The 22,441-nt window shown below is 43.8% G+C and overlaps 1 protein-coding gene across 1 annotated transcript in view; it reads right to left on the minus strand.

The window, feature by feature from the left end:
• The window catches only part of LOC308089073 (transmembrane protein 132C-like), a gene marked incomplete at its 3' end in the record, with an annotated part of 204,933 nt that overhangs the window by 113,610 nt on the left and 68,882 nt on the right, over positions 1 to 22,441 (minus strand). The window contains 1 exon segment of the mRNA XM_080433646.1: positions 22,157 to 22,297. Within this exon segment, the coding sequence (XP_080289772.1) occupies positions 22,157 to 22,297 (141 nt within the window).

The raw sequence follows: 22,441 nt of genomic DNA on the forward strand, positions 1-22,441 counted from the left end.
AGTGGTCCAGGCCTCTCTCAGAGTTAAATTAACACTCAGAGAAGCCCGGCCCTTGACCAAACACAATAACCAACACCACCAAAAAGAACATTAGAAAATAGAACTGTACTTCAGCAAGCAATCTGGAGGGGAGAGAGAGAGAGAGAGAGAGCGAGAGAAGGGGGGAACACTGGAAAACAAGTGTAAATAAAATCAGAGGATAGAGAGACCAATAATGGTTCAATACATCATAAAAAGTGTGTGTGTGTGTGTGTGTGTGTGTGTGTGTGTGTGTGTGTGTGTGTGTGTGTGTGTGTGTGTGTGTGTGTGTGTGTGTGTGTGTGTGTGTGTGTGGGCGCGCACTTATTCAGGTATTTATGTGAGAGAGACAGACTTTGTGTCTTTTATGTGTAAAGTATGTCTCAGTATGTATTATATCTCTCCCAATTCTGAGGTTTCTCTCACACAATCGTTACTTGAACTATGAGATTCTTTGTCGACATTGCCTATCTCACATTAAGGCGAAAGAAACTCTGAGATAAAGTCACAATTACTAAAGTAATAAAATGAACGCAGACTGCTATACGACACGTCGTGAGCTTGTGGATCTGCTATGTATTTTCGGTGCGTGCAACTACGTACGCACATATGTGGGCATGCCCATATATGGGCGTTTCGGTCGAATCGGCGGTTCTGGACAGTGTTGCCAGATTCTGTGAGAGAAACAAGCAACCCAGGTCTAGGAAAACCAGCCCAAAAGAAGCGACTATGGGCCACATGAGCACTTTAACATATACATCAGCTATTTGAAAATAGCCGATCTACAAGCTCACAACGTGTCGCGATGCGACGCGTTGTGAGCTTGTAGATCGGCTATTTTCAAATACAATCTTGCGGGGAAATTATAATAAGCAGATCTGGCAACCCTGGCCAGATCTCTGTATATTATGCGTATATATATGGGCATATGGGTCGGGCGTTTCGGGACAACCACCTATCAGACCGACTCGATGACAGGTGGGCTACCACACTCCCTCGGATCCTGCATGGGCGATACGCGCGCCGAGTTTTAAGGTCGATCGGTTCTGGAGATATTATGCAAAGGACAGGCACGCAACACTGTGACACTCACGCAGATATTTTGAGCATTCATAGGATATCTGCAGGGAATTCGTTGCTCTTTTGCCCCATAAGTATATTCTCATGGGACACAGTGGCAGTAAACAGTGGTCACCCTGTGGCCTCTCTCTCTGTGTGTGTGTGTGCGTGTGCGTGTGCGTGTGCGTGTGCGCGTGTGTGTGTGTGTGTGTGTGTGTGTGTGTGTGTGTGTGTGTGTGTGTGTGTGTGTGCCTGTGTGTCTGTGTGTCTGTCTGTTTGTCTGTCTGTCTGTCTCTCTATCTCTTTCTCTCTCTCCCCATTTTAATTCCCATGGGTGCTAACAGGGACCATAATGTCTTGGACCTACATTGCTGCTCCAAGCTGTGGTGTGTATGTGCGCGTGTGTGTGCCTGTGCGTGTGTGGCCCCAAGGGGAGAGCCAAGCCTGAGACAAAAGCCCTCTGTTAAGTGAGTTTGTGTTTAACCACTAAGACCACACAACACTTAACCCTCTCTCTCTCTCTCTGTGTGTGTGTGTGTGTGTGTGTGTGTGTGTGTGTGTGTGTGTGTGTGTGTGTGTGTGTGTGTGTGTGTGTGTGTGTGTGTGTGTGTGTGTGTCCCCTAGGGGACAGCCAATACAAACAAAGCTGACAGCGGAATGGCCTTTCTTAGTATTCCTGTCAGTATTCTTTTTTTTTCAAACCACTATACCTTGTAGTGTCACAATCTCTCTCTCTCTCTCTCTCTCTCTCTCTCTCTCTCTCTCTCTCTCTCTCTCTCTCTCTCTCTCTCTCTCTCTCTCTCTCTCTCTCTCTCTCTCTCTCTCTCTCTCTCTCTCTCTCTCTCTCTGTCTCTCTCTCTCTCTCTCTCTCTCTCTGTATGTAAAAGGTCTGCATTCCCATAGCGGCCCTAAACAAAGTGCTTTACAATGTGCATCACATTCACCCATTCACACGCACTGTCACATACCAACGGTGAAGGCAACCATTCAAGGCACAGACCTGCTCGTTGGGAGCAGTTAGGGAGGGTCAGTGTCTTGCTCAAGGACACGTCGACACTTCGGCAGCCAGGGGGAGCCGGGGATCAAACCGGGCGGGTACCTTCCGGCTCCCAAACGGCCTCAATGCCCTATGTTAATGAACTTGAGTCCTGTGTCTTTGCACTTAAGTATGTAGGTGTTTGGGTCACTGATCTGCGTGACAGAATGACACGCACGTGCGCGCACACACACACACACACACACACACACACACACACACACACACACACACACACACACACACACACACACACACACACACACACACACACACACACACACACACACACACACACACACACACACACACACACACACACAACCCTAGGTTTGATTTAAAAAAAAATGTTAAACTATAAAAAAAAAAATATAGAGGGAGAGACATTTAGCTTAAACCCTATTATACTACATTACAGGGCTTAAGCAAACAGCGTAACAACAAATAGCGAAAATAGCTAATCTACAAGATCACAATGCGTTGCAGCACGACACATTATGAGCTTGGAGATCTGCCAATTTTGCTGTTTCTTAAATTTAAAAAAAGAAAATACTTGAGAATAATTGAAAAGTTGGCCAAAATAGATATGCCATGGTTGACGTGGTTAACATACATTTTGATTAAATTGTTTAATTATTGTTTTCAAACAATATCAGATGTTAATTCAGTCTGACCAGAGGCAGGGATCAATCAAACACATATTCCCACCGGCGCGCTCACACACACACACATGCACACGCGCACGCACGCACGCACGCACGCACGCACGCACACACACACACACACACACACACACACACACACACACACACACACACACACACACACACACACACACACACACACACACACACACACACACACACACACACACACACACACACACACACACACACACACACGTTCGTGCGCACGCACACACACACACACACACACACACACTCCATAATATATACTGTATGACTACGGTTTCTGCATTTACATTTTAGGTGTCTGACTGTTATGCTCTCATATCCACAGCGACTGACAGTAAACGTTTCTCATCCAAGGACACTGGTGCCGTTGACAGATGTGTTGGAAGCTGCTGGAAGGAGCACACTCTGAGGAGAGTTACATTAATGTGCTGCGAATATATGGCGTTTTCCCACGGCGAGGCAATTTCTCGAGCCACAAGGACGGCCCGACTCCCTTAATTTTACCTGTAATTGACAGATGGTGTGGCGCCCTCCGCACGCCTCATATGATATCCACAGAGGCAGTGGTGGAAAGTAAACTGTAGTACATGAACAGTACATGAAGGCGTACTCAGGTACTGCGCTTCTACTTGCATTTGTACTTTACTTGAGTATTTACAATTTTCTTTACTTTTACTTCGACTCCATTACAGGGGCAAATATATGGATTTTTTTTACTACGGCAATTATTTGACAGCTTTAGTTACAAGTTACTTTAAATACTGTGATTATGAATACAAAACATACATTAACCACTTCAGCCCTCTATATACTTCAGCTATTTGAAAATAGCCGATCGTCGCATCGCTATATTCAAAAAAAAATTTATAAATGTTTTTAAACTTCTGAAATGGGACATTCTGCATCATGAGTACTTTTACTTTCGTACTTAAAGTATATTTTGATGCCAATACTCAAGTAAATTTTTAATACAGGACTTTCACTTGTAACAGAGTATTTATATGCTATAGTATTGATACTTTTACTAAAGTAAAAACATATAAGTACTTTGATATCCACAGACGATCCTGGGTTAGTGTTGAAGTGTCCTTGAGCCCCTACCTGCTCCCGATGAGCAGGTTGGTGCCTTAGAGAACACAGCAGGGCTCGAAACTCACTTGTTGAATTCTCCAAAGGTGGTTTATTTGTGACAAACAGCCGATACGACGTTTCGACCCTTTCGGTCTCTTTCAAGTATAAACAAGAAGCAGGAAATGACATATCTTTATACAAAAAAAGTGAATCAATTGGCTATCAGCCCCACCTGGTGATCAGGGGCGGAACCAAGACTTACATGATTTCTTTACAAACATGTTATACATGATTTCATAACAACAATTAATATTTTACTTTTTTTAATTTTATTTAGAATTTATTTTTTGTAGGAACTTTTATTTTATTTTAGAAAAGCATTATTACTCATTATTAACTCATTAGACCTACAAACAGGCTACAGTGTATAAAGCCCATTAGCCCTGGAAGCTACTAGCTGTTCCCTCCAGGTCGGTGCCTTGCAATGGTTTCCTCCGCCGTCAGTGGGTGAATGTAATGCATAATTGTAATGCACTTTGGATAAAGACGCTGTATAAGTGCACTGTTTACCATTTGACTGCATTTTAAAGTGTCTTCCATGTCATCAATATCATCCAGACAGATCCCACAGATTAAAGCTAAATAAAATCTCATGACTGAAAAATGTTGTCAGGCCAAGTTGTAATCTGTGATATCTGAAACAATGTGAAAGGAGTCCTCCACACTATTTGCCCATTATGCAGCCGATGTGTCCCGATTTCTATCAACTGGGTTATACTATTTAAACAACAAATTCAAAAATAGCTGATCTACAAGCTAACAACGCGACACATTGTCAGCTTGTAGAGCAGCATTTTTATTTATTTTTTTCATTTTAGAAAAACTTTAATTAAATCTAAGTTTTTCAAATGAAAAATAACTGATTTTTAATGTTCAAAACATTGTCAATCAGCTCTCCAAAATCTGGATCGGACCCAAATATCTGTCGGTCGGTCTCTCATGCTTGAGTGTGAGCACAAGTATATAAACTCCAGTCAGTGTGGATACAGCTCTACTATGGGCTGTGTTTGCATATCTATGATCACAAACTCACAGATACATTCCTGCTTTAGTTTGTCTGAATAGGTTACATTATTCAGCAGCTTTATGTAGCATTTTATGCAGTGTATGACTTGGCTCAATGAATTAAACATGTCATACGCTAGCATAGATGCATGTTTATAGACAGCCAGCCATGCATACTATTGTATTGTATGTACCCTACTGTAAGTGTGTGTGTGTGTGTGTGTGTGTGTGTGTGTGTATGTGTGTGTGTGTGTGTGTGTGTGTGTGCGTGCGTGCGTGCGTGCGTGCGTGCGTGCGTGCGTGCGTGCGTGCGTGCGTGCGTGTGTGTCCATTTCTTGCACCTGAGCACAAACATGTGTTGCATACAGTAGGCCTATTTAACTATTTATATGAACATGGGCAGAACACACGTGCATGCATGTGTGTGTGTGTGTGTGTTTACACCCACATTCTGAGTGTAAACAGCTTCATGGTCTTAAGGGCGTGAAGCGTGAAGCAATGCAAAGGATCTTCCATGTGAACGCGCCATCTGATCTTCAGGCAAAAATGAGGAACAGCTGTGATCTGCACATATCAGGGATTTACACACCCCTTTGTGAATTGCACGTCGTTTTTTGCTTAGAGAAAATACACCCTCCTTCAGTCAATTTATTTACACGTTATTTACGCTGATATTTACGACCAGCTTGGTGAATCGGGCCCATTGTTATTAGGAATGAAAACAAAGGAGCACCACCGGAAGAGGAGGGCTGAAGGAGAGTGAACGGGCCGACATACAGTCTCTACACGGCGGAGCCCCCAGAGGCAAATTCAAAGGGGAAACAAATATTTTTGTTTTGTTTCTGCTGATGGGTTCCCAGATTGGCCTCGCCCAAACTGTCTCCATCTCAGCTCTCCTTCGCTTTGTCACCTCAACACTATCTCATTGTTCCTACTGTCTCTCCTATACTGTCTCCCTCTCAGCTTCCCTACTCTCTCCTACACTGTCTCCTTCTCAGCTTCCCTACTCTCTCCTACACTGTCTCTCTCTGAGCTTATACTCTCTCCTACACCGTCTCCCTCTGAGCTTATACTCTCTCCTACACTGTCTCCCTCTCAGCTTCCCTACTCTCTCCTACACCGTCTCCCTCTCAGCTTATACTCTCTCCTACACTGTCTCCCTCTCAGCTTCCCTACTCTCTCCTACACTGTCTCCCTCTCAGCTTGCCTACTCTCTCCTACACCGTCTCCCTCTCAGCTTATACTCTCTCCTACACTGTCTCCCTCTCAGCTTGCCTACTCTCTCCTACACCGTCTCCCTCTCAGCTTATACTCTCTCCTACACTGTCTTCCTTTCAGCTTTTCTACTCTCTCCTACACTGTCTCTCCCTCTCAGCTCTCCTACTCTCTCCTACACTGTCTCTCTCTCTCTCAGCTCTCCTACTCCTTCCTACACCGCCTCCCTCTCAGCTCTCCTACTCTCTCCTGCCTCCTGTCTACCCCTCTGAGAAAGTAACAGAAGAATAGTTAGACACTTTTGACTCACATCACAGGCTTAGGCAAAAACAAACCGTCAGCTTTCCATTCTGGGTGTTTATATCATAATAACTAAGAAGATGAGATACAATAAAGGTTTATTTATCCCTGAGGGGGAATTGTATGAATAAAAGTCAATGAACCAGCAGAAAAGACCAATGCTAGCCAACGTGTCCCTTCTTTGTGTGAGAAAAGTGTAAATTTGATTAAACCAAGCTCAAACCAAGGTGAGCGTTACTGCACATTAAAAGTTTTGAGGACCCCGTAAAAAGACTGGTGTGAAACCGCCAGGGAATCGATATAGCAGCTGAGACATAGACCAGGGGCTCCCAAACTTTTCCATACCAAGGACCTTATATAGCCATAGCCTCTGGCTGTGACCCACCATTGTGACAAAAAACAACCAAACAATCAGAAAATCTATGGATCTATTCTGAGCATTGCTTTACCTCGCGCGGTTGACTGTAAGAAAATGTTCACACTTTGTCTCTTTCAGCACCTTCAAGTCCGCGTTGCGGTTCGCTTGGACCTTGGCCCTTTGTATTTTAGCCTTCTAGGTTTGCTGTGTAGACAGAGTGCATGCTATTGCACTGGGACACTATTAAAAACAACAACAAATAGACCGCCGCAGGTAATGCTAGCAATGGTGGACAAGGTCAGAGGTTAGAACAGAGGTTTGGTCAGAGCTAGAAGCAGCAGCACATCTCCAGATATCCACTTGAACCCCAGCATCCCTATCATTGTTGCCAAGTCCGCTTATTATAAGCGACTTTGGGCTTGTTTTTCTGTAAAGTTGCGGGTTACGTTTTTTTTTTAGCTTGTTTCCACAGTGTAGTTTTGGCATGGCTTCCTGAAGTTGTTTAAAACTCCTCTAGACAATAAAGTTTTACTGAGCTCCATAGTCCGTCATGCAGAGTCCATCCACTATACCTAACCTCACGTCAGCAGGCTTTCCACAGTAGCAGTCCACATCAGCGTCCCCTCTGCCCCTCCCCTGTGCACAAGCACAATTATGCAATATGCATGCCATGCATGCATGCATGCATGCATGCATATTGCATATTGTGAGCACACACACACACACACACACATGTGCCAGAGGGTTATTGGAGATGTCAATTTTTATTTTATTTATTGAGGGTCGCTTCTTTTGGGCTAGTTTTCATAGACATAGTTGCTTGTTTCGCTTGTGAAATCAGACAACACTGATTGATGAATCCCTATTCTGGGGCTAGCATTCGGTAAACATAGCCCATCTACAAGCTCACAACACGTTTGCGTTGCGAACTTGCGACATATTGTAAGCTTGTAGGTTGTCTATTTTCTGCAGATATATTTAGTGTAGAGCTAAAACAGGAGGGGGACAGAGCCTTTAGGAATCCGGTCAACTAAGTATCAGGTTTTAAGTGGTTAAGGAACGAAGAACACATCAAAACGGTAACGGTCTACAAAATACAGAAACACAGAGGTCTGACTCCAATTTGCAGTTCGCATAAAAGCAAAGGGCCTTCATTAGGAAATTAATTAGCTCCCCACCTGTGAGTTAAAATGCAAAAAAATACCAAAGGAAGTGGTGTGCCTGCTTTCTTTTAACCCATTAAGACCTGGAACGCATCTGTGTAATTTTTTTATTTGAGCTAAAAAGCATTATTTTACACTTTGGCTATTTTTGAAAAATCGTGAAAATGCGAGAAAATCTTTGAATATATATTATTTTAAAGCGAACATTTTTAACTCAAATCTTTGCTTCTGGGGGGTCCCTGGAACAAAATATTTTGAGATGGGGGTCGGCGGCCAACTACATTATAATTTTGCGGGGTCCTTGACATGAAAAGGTTTGAGAACCACTACGAGAAACGTACGTTTTTTGGAATACTGTTGGGATTTAGGAGACATTTGTAGAATGGGCTTCAGGTCTTCATGGGTTAAAGTAGACCTGTCTCCACAGACCGTCTGACACCCTGACGGTTCTTTTTAACAGCGGGCGATCAGGATAGTATTTTCCGGAAGTGCATTATATGTCTATGAGAGCCGGCGACTACTGGCAATAGGGCGAAGTGGGCGGGGGGGGGGGCGATGAAAGATGGATTTTCTTTATCTTTTGGACGATGTCGCCCGGGGATCGCGCGAGAGTCGCCCGCTGTTAAAACGTACTGTGACTGTTCCTCATCACGTCCTCACAGAGCAGGTCACTGACGCACATCATGTATGTCCACCTGTTCACATTGTCTACTTGAGTGGTTCTCATACTTTTTGCCAGACCCAGGGGGTCGGCCTACATGAGGCTTTGTCGGTCGGTCTGTCCCTCTTTTCCTACCTGTCCCTCTTTTCCTACCTGTCCCTCTTTTTGATTGGCCAAGCTTTGCGTGACACGTAGTGCTCCGATCTTCAGATTTCAACCACTAGGGGTCTGGCAGTGCTCCGAGGAGCACCTTTTCTAGTTCATGTCAGGGACCCCCAAATTATGTATTTGGACCACCATCTGAGAATATGTTGTGCCAGGGACCCCCATACAAGACATGTGTTGTTAAGATGCTTCAAACATATTCCAATTTGTTTTTCACTAAATAAATACGTAATAAGTTGATCTACAAGCTCACAACGTGGTGCCTCGCGACGCGGTGTGAGCTTATAGATCGCTATTTTCAAATAGCTGATGTACAGTATATGTGGGGTTTAAATGGTTAAACTAAACACTTCAAAAATAGCTTGTAGATCGGCTATTTTTGCTACTTTTGTGAGACACTGGCGAAGTAGGGCTTTAATAATTGACCAAAAAACACAAAAAGTTGAAATATTGAGATGGAAAGTTTCTGCCCAACAGCAACAATATGTTAATATTATATATCATATACATTATATGGGTTATTAAATTCTTCACCTGAACATCCATCAGTTCTCTACCAACTGAACATTTGTCACTTTTTGTATGACTGCACTGGATGCTCTGGTATGCTGTCACTGTGTATACTGTGGAGTTTGATTAGGCATTCGTCTCATTTTTTATTTTTTTTTACCATTCTGCCACAAACCGGCTCTGACCACTGAGACTTGGCTGGAGGGCATGTACGCAGAAATTGATCAGGGATGGGAAGAGCGTTTCAGAATTTAAACTCATCTTTCTGGTCTCCAGTTTATCTCGCCTCCAGGCAGAACCGTCAGTTTGTCTGGAGATATAATACAGTTTGGTGGAACAGTAACAAAACAATTATTTTGGAGAAGTGCAACGATCTTGTACCTTGTACAAGGAGGGATGTCTTAACCACTTAAGCCCTAAATCGTCGCTGTCAGGCAGAATCCTTGTATCTCCATATTTCAATATGTCTTTTAATTTTTTTTTTCCCTTGTTTTTTTCATAAATTAATGCTTAATGTTACTTTGTCATACTACAGTGTCACACAAAAGCAGCAAAAATAGCCGTTCTACATTATTTTTTATTATTTTCACACGTGGCTCTAAAGGAGTCTGTCTGTCTGCCTGCCTGCCTGCCTGCCTGCCTGCCTGCCTGCCTGCCTGCCTGCCTGCCTGCCTGCCTGCCTGCCTGCCTGCCTGCCTGCCTGCCTGCCTGCCTGCCTGCCTGCCTGCCTGCCTGCCCGCCCGCCCGCCCGCCCGCCCGCCCGCCCGCCCGCCCGCCCGCCTGCCTGCCTGCCTGCCTGCCTATCAGTCTTTGTGTCCTGGAACTAATCTGACAAACCACTGGACACAATCAGCGCTAAACTTCTTGTGAAATATCTAACTTTGAATAAAGTCAATGGAGCTCTGATCAGGCTGAAACCTGGCCCAAATGTGGAGTCATACGTGATAGATATGTCACAGATGACTGTCGTCACAGGCGACTCATGCTACAGGCTGGTCACATGAAGTCCCGTGGATCCAATCCACATTGGATCCACATGATTATTTATCTACAAGCTCACAACGCTTGTAGATTTGCAATTTCTGTGGGGGGGTTTGTGTTCTTTTTTCACAGACACACACACACAGGGGCATCCCCAGATGTTCTAATACAATAGGGTGCCTACGCACTTTGAGCTTGGCCCCCTAAAGAGCAAAACTAAAAAGACTACATACACTCTTGCCGCCCCCGCTGTTGCGAGACCTGGCCTGTTAACAGAGCCTGTCTGGGTTAGCATAGCAGAGCAGAGCAGAGCGCTGCTGGAGTAATGGATCTGATGAATGAGTAAAACGGCACTCCCACGGGAGTGCATGATAAAAGAGCATTTATAGTCGCTATTAGCAATTCATAAGACAATAGCCTCCTCTGGTTGTCTGGAATTACTGCGCCCGCCCACCCATCCAGCCAGCACCACCCACGCACACACACACACGTGCACACACTGATATACGCTATCTTTAATGCCATTACCAGTTCAATGTGGTTCCTACAGTAGACGCTGCATCTTCCTATCGTCGCTGTCGGCCATGAATTAGTGCCCTATATTATAGTTTGTGGTATGACAGTGCAGTTATACAAGCTGCCCCAAGTATGGGATTAGCTGTTCACAGACAAACGGACAGACAGACAGATGGACGGAGGGATGGACGCACAGAAGCGAAAAAGTAGTCCCTCGCCTTCAGCCGTTGCGGCCTGGCGGGGATAAAAAGTGTTGTCTTTTCCTAGTTTTGATCACTTTTATACTTTAAAAAATTGTCAAACATTTAAAAAAAATAGAACCTCTTTTGAATATTATCGTCAAAATAACATATTATCATCACATTATCGACATATTAGGTCAAAGATATCTTGATATTTGATTTTGTCCATATCGCCTTAGGTAGGTCCTACCACCATGACATGACGCCAAAAGGTTTATGAGATGAATAGTTTTTGGGAGCACAGGCCCTGTCCGTATCCGCTGATTATCTCTAGACTAGCCTCGATCTCCAGGCTTTTATTGTTTAGTTTTGGTAAAAAATAAAAGCCTGGAGGAGCGCGTCGGTGTACCCGGTATGGGAAGTGTTTCATTTCCCCAACCAACCAGAGTGCAGTGGGCGTCGCTCATAATGTTGTGTTAACGGGGCGGTGGTTGACGGACAGATCGGTGAACCAATGAGATCAGGTGCAATCTCTCCGCGCCTCTATACACGAAAACAGGAGTGCTAGCGCAGCCTATCTCTAGACCAGATCAGAGTTGATGCCAGTCTACTCATTCTTCACAGACAGCATGGTCCCTGTGGCACGTGTTGCAGCATCATAACAGCCCTAATTAGACATGTATTGAAATCAGCTTTTCAAGTAATTACCCCACCCACACAATATCTGACGCAAACCCACCCGCAACGTCTCCTGTTGGGTCCTGATTTGTGTGTGTGTGTGTGTGTGTGTGTGTGTGTGTGTGTGTGTGTGTGTGTGTGTGTCTGTGTGTGAGAGAGAGAGAGAGAGAGAGAGAGATGAGAGAGAGAGAGAGAGAGAGAGAGAGAGAGAGAGAGAGAGAGAGAGAGAGAGAGAGAGAGAGAGAGAGCAGGGTCATTTGTCAATTCGCTCAGTGCAAGAGAGTTGACAGCTATGCACTAGAAACATTAGATATTGCCTCGTGTGCCAAGGACACTGGCACAGATAGATGGCTAGAACTTATAGGAGTAAGAACCTTACACACAGCACCTTCACGCACCGTAAAAAAGCTAGAACCAACGGTGAAAACTGTTCTGATGGTCGCTCGGGTGGTACAGTGGCATAGCGCATGCCCAACGCATTCTCACTCCCAAGACGGCAAACGGGTGACGGCTTGGGGCAGAATTTGTCCAAAACGGCAACATGTCACCCTTTTTACGTCTTGGGTTTGAGAACGGCACTTCAGACGACCCCCAGGGGGACCCCCGTCCCGTCAAACGTTTGGTCACATTTGTGTCCCCAAGTGTTGGGGCGGGAGGAGTGGGACGGCAGTCTCTACGTGAGTGAGGGTGGCAGGTGAGTCAATAGGATATACAACAGCAGTGACGACACAGAAAATGTGTGTGGGGAGGAATTAACCACTTAAAACCCATATGTTTGAGCGGTGTCCCTCAGGGCTCTATGCTAGTGTATTTTTCTGTTTTCTGTTATTGTGGGGAAAGCTTTCGCTGAAAATAGCCGATCGATAAGCTCCCAACGCGCCGCGCTACGGATGCTGGGGTTTAAGTGGTTAACACATTACCCGCCAAAGACGCAGAGCTGCGTTTTATTTCATTAATCACTTGCCCGCCAGAACGCAGATCTACGTTCTATTATCAAAAGATATGTTTGGGGAAAATTCCTCAAGGGGCGCCCTAACACAGCTTTGGAATGATCGATCGTCACTCAGAAGAAGTAGTCGGTGTGATCTCATTCCAAAAAAACAGGAAGCCATCCACCCTGACTATGGGATTTTTAGAAAAACACTATATCTCAGTTGTTTTTTTTTGCATTGAAAACCACCCATTTTCAACAGACCGTAGCCCCAAAATGGCCGATCACGGGTGGAATGTTATTGTTCCAGTGGACACACGGATGCCTCCGCCTACTCACGGGGCCTTTTTTTTTCTTTTTTTTTAACACAATGTGGCTTCCACAGCGTTTCAAAGATCGTCGGATTAAGGTAATTACGCTGGCAAGGGGATAAAAAACGATTTAAAAAACGGTTTAATATCTTGGCAGGAGATGTGTTAATTGGCATAACAACAAAACATAAATGGGAAAAAAGTAGGATTAAAAAGCAAAAAAAGGATAAAGCTGATACTTGATACCGCCTGGGCTGCAGAAGTAGCAAAAGCACCCAATCTACAGGCTCACGATGCATCATGATGCCTCGTGTTGTAAGCTTCTAGATCTGCTGTTTTTGTCACAAATTGTAACCAAAGACAATTATTAACAAGAGCTTGCGACTAAATTATAACTGTATTGGATGCATTGGAACACAGGTTATTTTTTTCATTCCGCAACCCTTGTATGTTTCGGACATACAAGGTTTCCACCCGACAGCAACGATACGTCGATATGTAACTTTTGATCAAAGCAGAACATGAGTATGTACTGTAAGCAGCGACTAACCAAAGGCCGGGCAAAATGGCAATAATGTGTCATATTGAGAGGGAGAGAGCGAGACGGCCGCTGTTTGCAGAACAAGAATGAAAGCACACAAAGGCTTTGAACGATATCACCTCAAAGATAAGAGGAGTCTGATAAAAGCACTGGATGTTTCGGGTACATTTTGGCGATGTTATTTTCATGCTTTATAAGTGCCTTTCGCCTTTTCTCTGTCTTTAGGGAACGGTCGCCGCCTCCTCCTCCATCATCTCTCACATCACCTGCGCTCACCTCCTTCTCGACTGACTGACTCCTGTCGGCAGAGAGTTGACGCCGGTCGGCAGTCCGTGTGGTTCAGGCAGGGACAGCCAGAGTGTCCCTGAGGTCTCCATCCACACACACACACACACACACACACACAGATGGGGAACGGAGTATAATGTGTCATTTATACTTCCTTGTATGGCTGTGTCGTGCACTTAACCCATTAAGACCTGAGGCCGATTTAAAAAAAAAAAAACGAAATCCTAACAATTTTTCCGGAAAAAAAATATTAAAAAATCATTTTCACGATTTTTCAAAAATAGCAGATCTGCAAGCTCATAGCGCGGCACTCGGTGCCGCGCTATGAGCTTGTAGATCTGCTATTTTTGAATAGCCAAAGAACTCTAAAAATGACACAGATGCGTTCCAGGTCTTAAAGGGTTAACCCATTGAGACCTGAAGCCGATTCTACATGTCTCCTAAATCTCAGTATTCTGAAAAACATATGTTTCTATATCAGTGGTGCTCAATCTTTTTCATGTCAAGGACCCCCAAAATTATATGTATTTGGCCGCGGACCCCCATCAAAATATTTTGTTCCAGGGACCCCCCAGAAGCAAAGATTTGAGTTACAAATGTTCGCTTTAAAAGTATTTATATTCAAAGATTTGCACACATTTTCAAGATTTTTCAAAAATAGCAGATCTACAAGCTCGTAGCGCGGCACTCGGTGCCGCGCTATGAGCTTGTATATCTGCTATTTTTCAATAGCCAAAGTGTAAAATAATACTTTTTAGCTCAAATCTAAAAATGACACAGTTTCAGGTCTTAATGGGTTAAATCTCCAAATAGTTTTCCCACCCAGTTGTAGCCCCTCTATGTTGTGTAACTACAGTTTGTCGGAGCTTGTGCCGTATGGAAAATAATGTCACCCGAATTTACCGCAGTAAACTTGTTGATGTGACGATGACCTTGAAGTTGAAGGTGGAGTTGGCGTTAAAATCTTGATACAGCAATGATAGCAAGTGCACACGTGCTTTAAAGAGGTGGTGCCATGGTTTTGCACTTTTTCTGTTTTTCATGTGTCTATGAGGTTGATAGAACTTCATTAAGCCCCCTGGTTGTGTTTTTTTATGGTGTTTTATGTCTTCTCTGACTATTCTGAGTTTCTTCCTGGAGGCTGAAACCTTGAGGGTCAAACGTGCCAATAGAAAAACAGCTCTTTAGTGACACAGTAAAATTATACCCTCCCCCTCATTATCATAACACAACAGGTGTGGGCATGAGGAGGAGGAGGGACTAGGACAGGTGGGTGGCGCTAAGGTGGTGGAGGAGGTGCTAAGGTGAGAACCAGGTATACTTAATGAACTGGAGGCGTGTCCACATAAAAACATAATTTTAACAATTTCTGTACACTTTTTTGAAAAAAAAACGTCCTCCTAGTATAACCATAATACCTGATGATTATGTTTTAGGGGGCGGGGGGGGGATCACTAAAAATCACGGCACCCCGTCTTTAACTGAAGTAAACTGAGCAACTTTCACTTGTGGTGATGTAATGACTAGGGGTATCTCCTTTGACTCGACTAAGTACTGGTGTTAAGGTTACTTTGTCTGATTCACACTGTGTCACTTCTATTGGCTATTTTAAAAATAAACTACATAGCAGAACCAATGCAAAAAAAAATATATATAATAAAACAATCCCTCATATTGGGACGGTATCAGGATTGGTTTTCAAAGCAATAGGCCTGGGTTCACCTCAGCCCTGTTCCCTCAACCTAAACGCAGTCTTGTGAGACTAGGCCGTTGCCTCCCACAATTTTCAATTGCTTCGGTTACACGGTCTGGAGCACGGAGGCTCTGAAAATGATCAGAGGATGAAGCGGACGTGATGCCTCTTCCTCGCTTCCGTTTCGTCTTTACAGTCTCACAGATTTGTCCTAATGCTTTTGCCAGGCCGCTAGTTGTAAATAAGAATGAGTTCTTAATCTTGCCTGTCTGGTTGAATAAAAGTTACATTAAAATACATAAAGAAATAAAAAGAGGGGGCACAAATCATGGTCCAACTTCCCACGTCGATGTGCGGCGAATTTCCAGAACGCCGAATTGTGACTGACTCACAGCACACAGATACATAACTAATGACCCCGACTCACTTTAATGCACGGTAAGATCAATTTATCCGTTTTGTTAAGTGTGCAAATGCAACCAAATGGACCCTTATGGGTCCATTTGGTTCCATTTGTACAGTTAAATGAACAGTTAGATGAAACACTGGAGATTTCACAGTGTAGTAGCAGCAGCCCAATGGGCCGTTTCTAATGGCTTGCATTTACTTTGCTAAAGTGCTGAAGTCTGTTAAAACACTGTGATATATTGCGAGCCGCGCCGCGTAATGTGTGTGTGTGTGCGTGTGTGTATGTGTGTGTGTGTGTGTGTGTGTGTGTGTGCGCGCGCGCGTGTGTGTGTGTGTGCGTGTGTGTGTGTGTGTGCGCGTGTGTGCGTGTGTGTGCGTGCGTGTGTGTCCTCTGAAGTCTCACCTCAGCTCCACTTTAAGTCTTAATCTTAACTCGTCCGGCGTGTTTAAAAACACGGCTGTCACACTACCGCTGATTAATATAACGTCTACCTCGCACAAAGTCTCAAATGCTCGCCCCCCAGCCGCCTGTCCATGACGCGTGTGGGTAGGTGGGCACCCCCCACCCTCCCCCCTCTTCTATCTGTCAAGGTTGGACGTGGCTAACGGCTAGCTAAGTGGCGTTAATTGAAACAACGTCCCGTAATAACCGTTCCGCTTAATGGAAGCCATTTATCAACACGGTGGCTATCAACTAACAGTCACACAGAGGGAAACAGAAGGAGAGGAGGAGGGGGGGGGGGAGAGGTGTTGAAGCATGATATATACTTTGTCGTTTGACGGTGTCATTCGCTGAAAACAGCCGATCTGCAAGTTCACAGCGCGACACCTTGTGAGCTTGCAGGTCGGCCATTTTTGTGGCACGACACCGTCGTACAGTGGGACATGAATGAGACTTGAGGCTGCCTGTACCATGCCATGTAGAGCAGTGGTCCGGACCCCCAGGGGTGTCCGCCAAATGATTGAGGACCACCCCAGGTGAAGCAACCTGGGAGGGTCCTCAGGTGAGAGAGAGAGAGAGAGAGAGAGAGAGAGAGAGAGAGAGAGAGAGAGAGAGAGAGAGAGAGAGAGAGAGAGAGATATGCAATTGATACGGTGCCATTTCCAGGGCCTGTGTGTGTGTGTCACACAAATAATAACCCGAGGACTTAGACAAGACAACACTGAAGTAATTGTTTTTGGAGTCATCTCTCAGCTTCAGTTGGTAATGTTAAAATACAACAACCCAAGCCAGAAATCTTGCTGCAGTCATGGACTCAGACCTGAATTTCAACAGCCACATTAAGACAATTACAAAGTCAGCCAACTCACTTTTAAGAATATATGAAAGGATTAAAGGACTTATGCATCAGCAGGATTTGGAAAAACTTGTCCATGCATTCATCTTCAGGAGACTCGACTACTATACTGTAACAGTGACTTAGGTCTGTATAAGAACAGACACAACTTGAACAATACAGCAAATGGCAATAATTATGTTTAATGTTTGACATAGTCTCTTACAAAGAAAGAAAGAGTAAATACTGAGAAAGAGAGAGTGAGAGAGTGAGAGTGAGAGTGAGAGTGAGAGAGAGAGAGAGAGAGAGAGAGAGAGGGGGGGAAGAAGAAATAGAAAGAGAACCTGCTTAATAACTAATTTCCTTTTACTTATGAGGATTTGCAGAATTCAAATTCATGTCAAAACTATATTGCAAAAACACACACACACACACACACACACACACACACACACACACACACACACACGCACACGCACACACACACACACACACACACACACACACACACACGCACACGCACACGCACACGCACACGCACACGCACACTCTGCCTCTGACAGATAAGCCATCCTAATACTCAATGACAGTGCTGACTTTAATAAGATAGCTTTTGTACAATAATTAATAACTTTGCATTGTTTTATTTTCATGTGGGTGAGCTCTATCTGTGGTTGGTTTAATTGCCCACAGTCTGAGAGGAATGGGTGACAAAGAAGACCCTTATCTACCAACTCAACAATACACTACCTTCATTCACTTAATAGCTTGTACCCAGTAGAATACTGAGTGTTCATTTATCCATTTGGAACTCAGAGAGTGTACAAATGTGTATTTTTTTAATACATTTTTTGTAACCCATTTTTTCACCCAGTGCAAATTGCCCAAGCTTGTAATCCTGGGCGCTACTCTCCCTCTGCCAGCCTGGGGAGAGCCCCAAACTGAGCTTATGCTTCCTTCAATGCATGAGGAGTGAGCAGGCCGCGTCTTATCATCTGGCAGGGCGAGTTTCCCCGGTAGGACGTTGGCGCGTGGAACGAACACGTTGTTCCTACCAGTTCCTTTGAGAGTGTACAAATGTAACCAAATGGACCCTCACGGGTCCTGAGCCACTGCCGCCCCAATGGACCAATACTATATTTTTGGGTCCGATGCTTTTTGGCCACCGATTAATGATGCGTAGCCTATGAGCTAGTTCAGGCAGATACAGAGAGGTTTATACGCATGTAGGCTATAGCAGAGCCTGAACGCTAAGATCAAATATAATATACACACTTGTATTTACATTTTATAAATAAAATGTTCTCAAGCTATTATTGGTCTCAAACTATTTGTGAGCTATCTGATTGAACTTATGTTTTTACGGATATTTTATCAAAATCGCCCAATTCTAATCAACAAAATTCAAAAATAGACGATCTACAAGCTTGCATTGCGACACATTTTTAGCTTGTAGATCAGCTAATGACATCCAATTTAGGGACACAACGGCTGCATAATTGCTGAGACTGATGTCGTTGAAAAAAAAGTCAAATAATGGCCGACATATCAGCCACACCTACCCCGATGCCACCAGCTGCTATGGTGGCATCGGGGTTGTAGATCCCCGATGCCGTTGATTTATTTACCCCGGGGTCTACAAGGGGCTGTAGATCTGCTATTTTCTAAATATTTTAATACATTTTACACATAAGATACCTTGTGAAACGGGACATTCTGCATAATGAGTACTTGTACTTTTGGTACTTTAAGTATATATTGATGCCAATACTTTTGTACTTTTACTCAAGTACATTTTGAATACCGGACTTTTACTTGTAAGAGATTATTTCGGCATCGCAATATTGATATTTTTACTTAAGTAAGAAATGTAAGTACTTTTTTCCACCAATGAGTAAAACACGAGTCACGACTCTGTCTAATAACAGTGTGGCTTCCCTGTGAAATTGAAAAGGCTTTCAGAAAGGTAGCTCAATTAATTAAGTAACTGATAGTTAATAGCTAAATGTCAATTGAAATATTGACAGCATTTCTTCAGTCTTACTGCAGTGGCATAATTACTTCCCTTCATCATTTTAAATTGGGCTACATTATGAACAACGCCGGTTCCATCCGAGCACACTCAGAGTTACAGACCCATAAAGGGTTCCATTTGGACCCCCTGGTGGTCCCCAGACCACCACAGCCTCTTCGGTGCCGCGCCAAAAAAAGAAATAAAAAAAATTACCTGCACCAGTGTATCCCCCATCCCATCAATGAGCAGCAGTTTTGTCACCAGTGGTGGAAAGTAACTAGGTACATTTACTCAAGTACTGTACTTAAGTACAATTTTGAGGTATTTTTTACTTTATCGGAGTATTTCCAATTTTCAGTATTTTTACCAAATATTACTACTGTAGTTACTTTGTAGATTTTGATTATGATTACAGAACATACATTAACCACATTAACCACCAGCCTTATAAACATTTCGGCCATTTGAAAATAGCCGATCTATTGTGAGCTTGTAGATCGGCTATTTTCAAAAGATTTGTATACGTTTTATACACTTGAAAACTTGTGAAATGGGATATTCTGCATAATGGGTACCTTTATTTTAGCTACATTAAGTACATTTTTATACCAATACTTTTGTACTTTTAGTCAAGTACATTTTGAATTCCAGACTTTTACTTGTAACAGAGTATTTCTATATTGCAGTATTGTAAGTAAAAAAAAAACGTACTTTTTCCTCCGCTGAAAGTCACCACTTGTAGAGTCGTGCCCTCCCATTGTCCCACACGCCTTATATTGAAAAGAATGGCTTGCGCTGGCAGTGTGACCGCATGGGCGCCGGGCTTTGCTGAAAACTTCCTTCCCTTGTCGGGGGGGTTAACAGCACAGAGGGCCGGGCAGCTTTAGTGGGATTACTTTGGCACAACAAGACGGCACGAAAAGGGCAGTTTGGAGTCAGGATTGAAATGATTTTCATAATGTCCTTGACATGGCTTTCTCCTTGTTATATTAGACTATGGAGCTTGTCAGTGGAATTGCGTTGCTAGGGAACAGCTTTCGGTCCGATGTTTATTTCCTGTCAGCTACTGATATTCACAAAGGGTGGTCCATACTCTGAATACCCCCCCCCCCCCCCCCCTCAAAAAAAAGAGGACACTTGGCCCGGCCCTCAAAGTTGTTTTATACATATTATGTGTTAAGTTAAAGTTAGCATCTTTTGTAAATACAAAATTCAGCTTTGTAACAAAATATCTTTCTACAGTATATCAAGTCGTCTGCTTAATTTAACTCTAGAATGTAATAATAATATACTGTAGATAATAGCATAATAGCCTCAAAAACAGAAAGGTAGCCTATTGCCATTTGTATTAAAAATGCATTCTGAATTAACCAGTTAAGCATTTTAAATATAGCGAAAATAGCCAATCTACAAGCTCACAACGCGTCGACGCGTTGCGAGCTTGTAGATCTGCTATTTTCAATTTTTTTTAAAATGTACTTCGTAAATTGTACTTTTGAATACTTGGAGTATTTACTTGAGTATAACTTTGTCCACCACTGAAAATTGGTAGCCAACCTCGGCAAAACACGGTAACACCAGTGTAGCACCTCTGGGAATCAGCCATGCTCCAACCAGTCTGACTTTCTGAATGACCAGAGAAGTTCTAAATACCTAAGTACCTGAATAGAGTATGCTTAACTCTTTAGGCCCGGGAACGCATCTGTGTGTCATTTTTAGATTTCGTTGGGCTATTCAAAAATAGCAAATATACAAGCTCTTAGATCTGCTTTTTTGGAAAAATCATGAAAAGTTTTGCAAATATTAGATTTTGTTTTGGCGGACATTTGTTACTCAAATCTTTGGTTGTTGGGGTCCCTGGAACTAAATATTTTACAAATGAACAAAAAATATATATAATCCAAGATTTTGGCACAACTTTTCAAAAATAGCAGATCTACAAGCTCATAGCGCGGCACTCGGTGCCACGCTATGAGCTTGTAGATCTGCTATTTTTTAATAGCCAAATAAATCTAAAAATGACACACAGATGCAAACCCGGACATTTTAAAGAGTTTATAAAACCCCCTCGGACAGATTTTTCACCCAAGCGGAGAGAACATGTCCGGCGGACAAAAGAGGACGTTTGCAAAAGAAATAAATGCCATTACAGTGCTGTGTCACTTCAACATGTTCAGACATGCAGGACGTGACGTTCCGAAGAGCCTTCACGAGGAGTGTGTGTGTGTGTGTGTGTGTGTGTGTATGTGTGTGTGTGTGTGTGTGTGTGTGTGAGTGTGTGTGCAGCATGTAGGAGTGTATGTGTGTGACAGCATGTGTGATGTACGTGTGCACTTACGCCAGTGCACGTGTAGCAGAGTCCTGCAAGGGTCAATTTTGAGAACCCTACGAACCAGAACCGCCCCACCCATCAAATAATAGACCCGTTGTCCGCCCGTTTACCCGTGATTATACATGCAGAGTAAAATGTAAATAGCCTACAGAGAGTCACTCAATTTAAAAGTGTGTTGAAACGTGTTGAAAAAGATAGCAGCCTTCAACAATAGCGCTACACGCGCTACACGCGCCACCCGCGCGAACGCGCACATACGCAGTAAGCATGTGTCGTGGTGTACGTTGTCAGATGGTTTTAATTTGAAGGTTTAACAGGATGTTCAATGTGTTTTTGTGAGTTAAGATAAGTGACCGGCGTGCTCCATGCCGTTGTGCTGTGTTAAGTTACACAAGTGACGTTGTTTGGGGCGGAAACAGTGCTCTCTGATTTTCACAATAAAATGTTTCCCGCCCGTGTTTAGTCCAGTACCGCCCGCTCCCGTACCCGTGAACTTATAAAAGTATATTTTTCACCCGTTTTCACCCGTCAAACGCGGGTACTCGTCGGGTATCCGCGGGTACCCCGCCCGTTGCAGGACTCTGATGTGTAGTACCGTGTGTGTGTGTGTGTGTGTGTGTGTGTGTGCGTGTGCGTGTGTGTGTGTGTGTGTGTGCGTGTGCGTGTGCGTGTGCGTGTCATACCATACCTCTCTCCCGTGGACGTGGTTTTCCTCTGACACAGCACCGCCAGAGTGCTGCTCCCGGGTTGCATTTCCTGTTTGATCTCCCAGGCAACCAGGTTGCTAGGTTTCACTGACAAGAAGATGAGGCCTGCCTGAAACCACGCCCTGGAGAGAGAGAGAGAGAGAGAGAGAGAGAGAGAGAGAGAGAGAGAGAGAGAGAGAGAGAGAGAGAGAGAGAGAGAGAGAGAGAGACTTAAATGCAATTCAATCTAATTCAAATTGTGCTGTCAGTTTACCAGGGTTATGGGA

The sequence above is a fragment of the Gymnoscopelus braueri genome, assembly GCF_963280865.1.
Source record: "Gymnoscopelus braueri genome assembly, chromosome: 7".
NCBI lineage: Eukaryota > Metazoa > Chordata > Actinopteri > Myctophiformes > Myctophidae > Gymnoscopelus > Gymnoscopelus braueri.